The sequence below is a fragment of the Nerophis ophidion genome, linkage group LG10 (assembly GCF_033978795.1).
Source record: "Nerophis ophidion isolate RoL-2023_Sa linkage group LG10, RoL_Noph_v1.0, whole genome shotgun sequence".
In the NCBI taxonomy this organism is placed as follows: Eukaryota; Metazoa; Chordata; class Actinopteri; order Syngnathiformes; family Syngnathidae; genus Nerophis; species Nerophis ophidion.
In genome coordinates, this window is record NC_084620.1 from 51,393,175 (window position 1) to 51,402,200 (window position 9,026).

The following is a 9,026-nucleotide window of genomic DNA, read 5'->3' on the forward strand; positions in this document are numbered from 1 at the left end:
ATTAGATGGCAACAGGTGTTTCTGAAGGAATGGGGTGGTAAACAGCCACTGCCTTTGGTCACAAAACAGTTCAAACAAAAAGGTACCTGGGGGAGGGAGGGGGTAGGGGTGGTCAGTCCCTGCTTCCTCTCCACTTTGTAGAACTCGGGTCAAGACAATTTTTGGTCTAGAACATGTTTTGCTTTAGTCATTATTGACATGTTTCTTGCTATTTTGTATTAGATTTCCACTTAATTTCATCATATATTGTTTCACCCAAAAATATGTTTTCTTTGACCTTTCAATATTTACTCCGTCCGTTTGTATTTGTGTCGGATTCAAACACCGATGACATCTATTAAACAGGCAAAGATGCAAGGAATTAAACAGAGACAGAATTCAATTTAGCTCAATTGAGGAGAAACGTCTGGGCTGTACTCTTGTACAGTCTCCCGCCATGCTCTGACGAAAGATCGTAGGCCTCCTCTTTTATTTGGACTTTCCCTAATTAGATGGCAACAACTGTTTCCAAAGGAATGGGGTCGTAAACACAGATGGCAACTGCTGTTTCCAAAGGAATGGGGTCGTAAACACCCACTGCCTTTGGTCACAGAACAGTTCAAAGAAAAAGGTGCCTGGTTGGGGGTGGGTGGGTGTCAGGCCCTCTTCCTCTACAATTTGTAGAACTCGGGTCAAGACAATTTTTGGTCTAGAATATGTTTTGCCTTATTTATTATTGACATGTTTCTTGCTATTTGGAATCTATTGTTTCACCCAAAAATGTGTTTTCTTTGAGCCTTTCAATATTTACCCCGTCCATTTGTATTCATGTCCGGTTCAAACATTGATGACATTTATTGAACAGACAAAGAAGCAAGGAATTAAGCAGAGACAGAATTGAATTTAGCTCAATTTATGAGAAACGTCGAGGTTGTACTCTTGTACAGTCTCCCACAACGCCCTGAAGAAAGATTGTACGACTCCTCTTTTATATGGACTTTCCCTGATTACATGGCAACAGCTGTTTCTAAAGGAATGGGGTGGTAAAAAGCCACTGCCTTTGGTCACAAAACAGTTCAAAGAAAAAGGTGCCTAGAGGGCTTCCTTTTCGATTTGTAGATCTCGGGTCAAGACAAAACCTTCCTGTGGACTACGATACATCAAAGAAACCGACACCTTCATGTCGCTTCCCATCCTACACAGTGAAGTTTTACAATCCTTTTGCTTGGTAGGCTCAAAGACAGCTTTTTATCCTCTCGCCAGGAACTCATGGCAACACAAAAGTTTTGTGATAACTCAGATACAATTATTCTGACAATTTGTGTTTGACTTTCTCTTCTATTGTTACCAAATAGCATTATTTTAGTCTTACTGAGATTCAAAGATAACCTGTTTTTGTCAAACCATCTTTTTAATTTGTTATTATTTCTATTATCTTCTGTTTGTTCTCTCCTGAACAAAACCCCTTTGTATCATCTGCAAATAATACTAACTCTAAGTTCTTTGTAACTTTACAAATGTCATTTATATAGAGATTGAACCATTTTGGATCCCTGAGGTACGCCACAAGATATTTTTTAGCTCTGTGGAAGTGTGTTCGCCTATCTTCACGTATTGCTTCCTATTGGTTAAGTAGCTTCTTATCCAGTTCAAGACCGTAGCTTTCAAAGCGAACGTAAACATTTTAGTGCGTCCTCCTACCCCACCGCAGGGAAAAGCCATGTCTGGTGGGGACAAAGCACTTGGTTTGCAACTCCAGATGCGTCAGAATGCAGAAGACCTGCACAGCTTCATGAAGGATCTGGAGACATGGGAGACGGACATGAAGACGAAAGACGAGCAGTTGAAGAGAAGGGAGCTGGGAGACGACCAGGTTCGTACCTGCCCTCGATTTGCACGTTAAGACGGTTATTCCTTGAGTATTAAGATCATTTTGTCTTGCTTTCAAAGTCAAACCTACCACCCGTGCGCAACAAGGACTACAAATCAAAAATGAGGGTGAAGAAGAGGATGAAGATGGCCAATGGTGACCCCAAGGCCGACGAGACATCCAAAGCGCCGATGAGGATTAAATCGCATGATTACCAATCGTGGGAAAAGTTTGACGTGGTAGCTCATCTTATCAACTAGAAGAGGCAAATTCCTGAAGGAATTGTTGAAGTGAAATGTTGACAGAATGTAGTATGAATGGAAGAATAGTTTGAATGTTAAAAAATCGTTTGAATGTTGAAGAGTTAAAATTTCCAGGAAAACCAGAATTTGGTTTGGAACTCGGGGAAGTGTTAGTTTGAATGTCCAGGAGGAGTGGAATGTGTTGGTGTTGGAATGGTTTGAATAGGTTGGAAAATGTGGGAATTATGCAACTTGGAAAAATCTTCCATTCATTTTAATGGGAACCTCGTGGAAATTTGTGAATGATGGGAAAAGCGCAATTTTTTGAAAATGATTAGGAGCATCTATGTCCTAAATGAGCTGAATTGGTTGGTATTAGAATTGTTTAAATTGGGCAAGAAAGGTTGAAGTAGTAAACAGTGTTAGGGAAAATCAGGATTTTGGGGGAAAATGGTTAAAATCTTGAATGGTCTAAATTATTTGAAATAGTCGGTGTTGACATTTTTCATATCGGTAGAGAAATGTTGAGGTAGTAACATGTTGAATTGAGAAAGGGTATTAAGGAATCCCTGAAATTTCGGGAAAACCTTTAGTTTTTCCAGTTCAAAAAGCAACTTCGTTTTGACGGTGGAATGGGTGAAAATGCTTTGAAAAATGTGGAAGGAGTAGTCGCCAGACAAACAGGTAGAAATAGGGCTTTGAAAAAGCAGGAATTCTGGAAAATCCTGGAATTTATTTGAACTGGGGAAAATGGAAGTTGGCATTTCCAGAATGGTGGAAATGTGTTGAAGGCAGAATGGTTTGAAAAAGTTGTAAAATGTGGGAATTGTGCAACTTGGAAAAATGTCCCATTCATTCCAATGGGAAATTTGGGAATCATGGGAAAAGCGGAATCTTAAGAAAATGATTAGGAGTATGAATGTCCTAAATGAGCTGAATTGGTTGGTATTTGAATTGTTTAAATCGGGCAACAAATGTTGAAGTAGGAAATGGTATTAGGGAATTTCGGGGAAAATCTGGAATTTTTTTGAAAATGGTTAACAACGGAGCTGAAATAGTCGGTGTTGAAATTTTTCAAATCGGTTGAGAAATGTTGAAGTAGTAACATGTTGAATTGAGAAATGGTATTAAGGAATTTCGGGAAAATCTAGAATTTTTCCAGTTCAAAAAACAACTTCGTTTTGATGGTGGAACGGGTGAAATGCATTGAAAAACGTGGAAGCAGTAGTTGCTAGAAAAAAAAGGTGGAAATAGGGCTTTGGAAAAGCAGGAATTCTGGAAAATCCTGAAAAAAAATTTTTTACTTGAAAAAATTTGAAGTTGGAATTTACAGAATGGTGGCACGTGTTGAAGGTGAAATGGTTTGAATAAGTTGGAAAAGTTGGAATTGTGCAACTTGGAAAAATGTTCCATTCATTTCACTGGGAAACCTCTTGGAAATTTGGGAATTATGGGAAAAGCGGTATTTTGGAAAATAATTAGGAGCATGAATGTTCTAATTGAGCTGAATTCGTTGGTATTTGAATTGTTTCAATCGGGCAATAAATGTTATAGTAGTAAATGGTGTGAGGGAATTTCGGGAAAATTGGGAATTTTTTTGAAAATGGTTAGAAACTTGAATGGTTTAAATGAGTTGAAATAGTCGGTGTTGACATTTTTCAAATCGGTCAAGAAATGTTGAATTGACAAATGGTATTAAGGAATTCCTGGAATTACGGAAAAAAACGGAATTATCCAGTTCAAATAACAACTTAGTTTTAATGGTGGAACGTGTGAAAAGCGTTGAAAAATGTGGAATGAGTAGTCCCCAGATAAAAAGGTGGAATTAGGGCTTTGGAAAAGTAGGAATTCTGCAAAAGGGAAGTTTGAATTTTTTAAATGGTGGAATGTGTTGAAGGCGTAATGGTTTGAATAGGTTGGAAAATTTGGAAAGGGTGGTAGTTTGAAAAACGGCCAATTCAGTTTGAATGGGGAAAAATGTCCCGGGAAATCTTGGAATTTTTGGAATTTGTCAAGGGGAAAACATGCCATTCCCGAACAGGCTGAACAGTTCGATGTCAGAACTGTTTGAATTAGGTGAAAAATGTGTAATGAGTAGTTGCCAGAAAAAAAAGGTGGAAAAAGGGCTTTGGAAAAGCAGGAATTCTGGAAAATCCTGTAATTTTTTTTTTTAACTGGGAAAAAGGGAAGTTGGAATCTCCAGAATGGTGGAATGTGTTGAAGGCGGAATGGTTTGAAAAGGTTGGAAAGGGTGGAAGTTTGAAAAGTGGCCAATTCATTTTGAATGGGGAAAAATGTCCCGGAAATCTGGGAATTTTTGGAATTCGTCAAGGGAAAACATGCGATTCCCGAATAGGCTGAACAGTTTGAAGTTGGAACTGTTTTAATCGGGTGAAAAATGTGGAATGACTAGTCGTGTGAAAAAAAAGGCGGAAATAGGGCTTTGGAAAAGCAGGAAGTCTGGAAAATCCTGTAATTTTTTTTTTTTAACTGGGAAAAAGGGAAGTTGGAATTTCCAGAATGGTGGAATGTGTTGAAAGCGGAAAGGTTTGAAAAGGGTGGAAGTTTGAAAAGTGGCCAATTCATTTTGAATGGGGAAAAATGTCCTGGAAATCTGGGAATTTTTTGAATTTGTCAAGAGAAAACATGTGATTCCCGAATAGGCTGAACAGTTTGAAGTTGGAACTGTTTGAATCAGGTGAAAAATGTGGAATAACTAGTCACCAGAAAACAATGTGGAAATAGGGCTTTGGAAAAGCAGGAATTCTGGAAAATCCTGGAATTGTTTTTTAACTGGGAAAAAGGGAAGTTGGAATTTCCAGAATGGTGTAATGTGTTGAAGGTGGAATGGTTTGACAAAGTTGGAAAATTTGGAAAGGGTGGAAGTTTGAAAAATGGCCAATTCATTTTAAATGGGGAAAAATGTCCCGGAAATCTGGGAATTTTTAGAATTTGTCATGGGAAAACACGCGATTCCCGAATAGGCTGAACAGTTTGAAGTTGGAACTGTTTGAATCAGGTGAAAGATGTGGAATCACTAGTGTCCAGAAAACAAGGTTGAAATAGGGCTTTGGAAAAGCAGGAATTCTGGAAAATCCTGGAATTGTTTTTTAACTGGGAAAAAGGGAAGTTGGAATTTCCAGAATGGTGGAATGTGTTGAAGGTGGAATAGTTTGACTAAGTTGGAAAATTTGGAAAGGGTGGAAGTTTGAAAAATGGCCAATTCATTTCTAATGGTGCAAAATGTCCCGGGAAATCTGGGGATTTTTGGAATTTATCAAGGCAAAACGTGCCATTCCCGAATAGGGTGAACAGTTTGAAGTTAGAATTACTTGAATCTGGTGAAAAATGTGAAATGAGTAGTCGCCAGAAAAAGAGAAAGTTGGAAATAAGGCTTTGGAAAAGCAGGAATTCTGGAAAATCCTGGAATTTTTTTTGAACTGGGAAAAAGGGAAGTTGGAATTTCCAGAATGGTGGCATCTGTTGAAGGCGGAAAGGTTTGAATAGGTTGGGAAATGTAGAAAGGGTGGAAGTTTGAAAAATGGCCAATTCAGTTTGAATGGGGTAAAATGTCCCAGGAAATCTGGAAATTTTTGGAATTTGTCAAAGAAAAACATGCAATTCATGAATAGGCTGAAGAGTTTGAAGTCGGAACGGTTTGAATCGGGTGAAAAATGTGGAATTAGTAGTCGTGTGAAAAAAAAGGTGGAAATAGGGCTTTAGAAAAAAAGGAATTCTGGAAAATCCTGGAATTTTTTTGAACTGAGAAAAAGGGAAGTTGGAATTTCCAGAATGTGTTGAAGGTGGAATGGTTTGAATAGGTTGGAAAATGTGGAAATGGTGGAAGTTTGAAAAGTGGCCAATTCATTTTGAATGGGAAAAATATACCGGAAATCCTGGAATTCTGGGAAATCTGGGAATATTTGGAATTTGTCAAGGGAAAACATGCGATTTCCGAATAGGCTGAACAGTTTAAAGTTGGAGCGCTTTGAATTGGGTGAAAAATGTGGAAGGTAGAACGCGCCAAAATCTGCATGATAATAATAATAATAATAATAATATTTTGGTGTATAAAGCATATGAGAGAATGTTCTGGAGCATTGACAGAGTTAAAGAGCATGTGAGCACAGGTGTTCTCTGCACGCCAGGACAAGGCTCTGGCAGAGGTGGACAAGGAGGAGAACCAATCAGACGCTGAGGATGTCACATGTGATCAGGAGAGAGCTTTAGCGGAGAAGGAAAAGGTAATTTCTCCATACGACGTCGTGCAAATTAACAACATTAATGAACCGCTTCTTTGTTGTTCTTAGGGTAACGCCTTTTTCAAGGAGGGTAAATACGACGACGCTGTCGAGTGTTACACGAGGGGAATGAGTGCGGATCCGTGCAATCCAGTTCTTCCTACAAACCGAGCCACCAGCTTCTTTAGACTCAAAAAGTAAGCCGTACTTTACCATTTTTTTTTATGTTCCCATACTTTTGTAAGAAATTTAATAAAGTGAACAAAAGTGTTAGCAACTGCTTGGTATGCATCATGTTGTATTCATGCATGTGTGATGCATCATGTTGTATACATTCATGTGTGATGTATCATGTTGTATGCATGCATGTGTGATGTACCATGTTGTGTGCATGCACGTGTGATGTATCATGTTTTATGGATGCACGTGTGATGCATCATGTTGGATGCATCATGTTGTATGCATGCACATCTGATGTGCCATGTTGTGTGTATGCATGTGTGATGTAACATGTTGTTTGCATGCATGTGCGATGTATCGTGTTGTATGCATGCTTGTGTGTTGTATGCATGCACATCTGATGTGCCATGTTGTGTGTATGCATGTGTGATGTATCATGTTGTTTGCATGCACGTGCGATGTATCGTGTTGTATGCATGCTTGTGTGTTGTATGCATGCACATGTGATGTGCCATGTTGTGTGCATGCATGTGTGATGTATCATGTTGTATGCATCCATGTGTGATGTATCATGTTGCATGGATGCACGTGTGATGCATCATGTTGTATGCATGCACTCGTGTTGTATCATGTTGTATGCATGCACGTCTGATGTGCCATGTTGTGTGCATGCATGTGTGATGTATCATGTTGTTTGCATGCATGTGCGATGTATCGTGTTGTATGCATGCTTGTGTGTTGTATGCATGCACGTGTGATGTGCCATGTTGTGTGCATGCATGTGTGATTTATCATGTTGTATGCATGCATGTGTGATGTATCATGTTGTATACATTCATGTGTGATGTATCATGTTGTATGCATGCATGTGTGATGTGCCATGTTGTATGCATGCATGTGTGATGTGCCATGTTGTATGCATTTATGTGTGATATATCATGTTGTATGCATGTATGTGTGATGTATCATGTTGTATGCATGCACGTGTGATGTATCATGTTGTACGCATGCTTGTGTGATGTATTATGTTGTATGCATGCTTGTGTGATGTATCATGTTGTATGCATGCATGCGTGATGTATCATGTTGTTTGCTTGCATGTGTGATGTATCATGTTGTATGCATGCATGTGTGATGTACCATGTTGTATGCATTTATGTGTGATGTACCATGTTGTATGCATTTATGTGTGATGTACCATGTTGTATGCATGCACGTGTGATGTATCATGTTGTATGCATGAATGTGTGATGTATCATGTTGTATGCATGCATGTGTGATGTATCATGTTGTAAACATGCATGTGTGATGTATCATGTTTTATGCATGCACGTGTGATGTGCCATGTTGTGTGCATGCATGTATTATGTATCATGTTGTTTGGATGCATGTGTGATGTATCATGTTGCATGCATGCATGTGTGATGTATCGTGTTGCATGCATGCATGTGTGATGTATCGTGTTGCATGCATGCATGTGTGATGTATCATGTTGTATGCATGCGTGTGTGATGTATCATGTTGTATGCATGCACGTGTGATGCATCATGGTGTATGCATGCGCTTGTGATGCATCATGTTGTATGCATGCACTTGTGATGCATCATGTTGTATGCATGCACTTGTGATGCATCATGTTGTATGCATGCACGTGTGATGTATCATGTTGTATACATGCATGTGTGATGTATCATGTTGTATGCATGCATGTGTGATGTATCATGTTGTATGCATGCACATGTGATGTGCCATGTTGTGTGCATGCATGTGTTATGTATCATGTTGTTTGCATGCATGTGTGATGTATCATGTTGCATGCATGCATGTGTGATGTATCATGTTGTATGAATTCAGGTGTGATGCATCATGTTGTATGCATGCATGTGTGATGTACCGTGTTGTATGCATTTATGTGTGATGGATCATGTTGTATGTGTGATGTGCCATGTTGTATGCATGCACGTGTGATGTATCATGTTGTATGCATGCACGTGTGATGTATCATGTTGTATGCATTCACGTGTGTTGTATCATGTTGTATGCATGCATGTGTGATGTACCGTGTTGTAAGCATGCACGTGTGATGTATCATGTTGTATGCATTCACGTGTGTTGTATCATGTTGTATGCATGCATGTGTGATGTGCCATGTTGTACGCATGCACGTGTGATGTATCATGTTGTATACCTGCATGTGTGATGTACCATGTTGTATACGTGCATGTGTGATGTACCATGTTGTATACGTGCATGTGTGGGATATCATGTTGTTTAGTAGCATGTATATGTCGTGACTTGGATATGTAGTGACTAGAATGGCAGAAGCGGGGATCAAACCTGGAACCGTCAAGTTGCTGGCACAGCCAGGCTACCAATTGAGCTATACCGCCCCTCTACTGTATCTTTTTATTTCTTTACACATCACACCATGCATAAAATTATCAAAACTCATCACGTTCTGGTGATTTTCTGCACGGTGCTTTAATGCACACTCTTTGGGCTTGTGGTGGCGGA

The 9,026-nt window shown here is 39.2% G+C and overlaps 1 protein-coding gene across 4 annotated transcripts in view; it reads left to right on the forward strand.

The window, feature by feature from the left end:
* The window catches only part of rpap3 (RNA polymerase II associated protein 3), a 39,311-nt gene that overhangs the window by 6,277 nt on the left and 24,008 nt on the right, over positions 1-9,026 (forward strand). For all 4 annotated transcript variants that reach the window (XM_061914046.1, XM_061914047.1, XM_061914045.1 and 1 more), the window contains exons 2-5: positions 1,691-1,852; positions 1,930-2,088; positions 6,240-6,335; positions 6,402-6,529. In XM_061914046.1, the coding sequence (XP_061770030.1) occupies positions 1,700-1,852; positions 1,930-2,088; positions 6,240-6,335; positions 6,402-6,529 (536 nt within the window). In that variant the 5' untranslated portion in view covers positions 1,691-1,699. The remainder of the gene's footprint in view (positions 1-1,690; positions 1,853-1,929; positions 2,089-6,239; positions 6,336-6,401; positions 6,530-9,026) is intronic.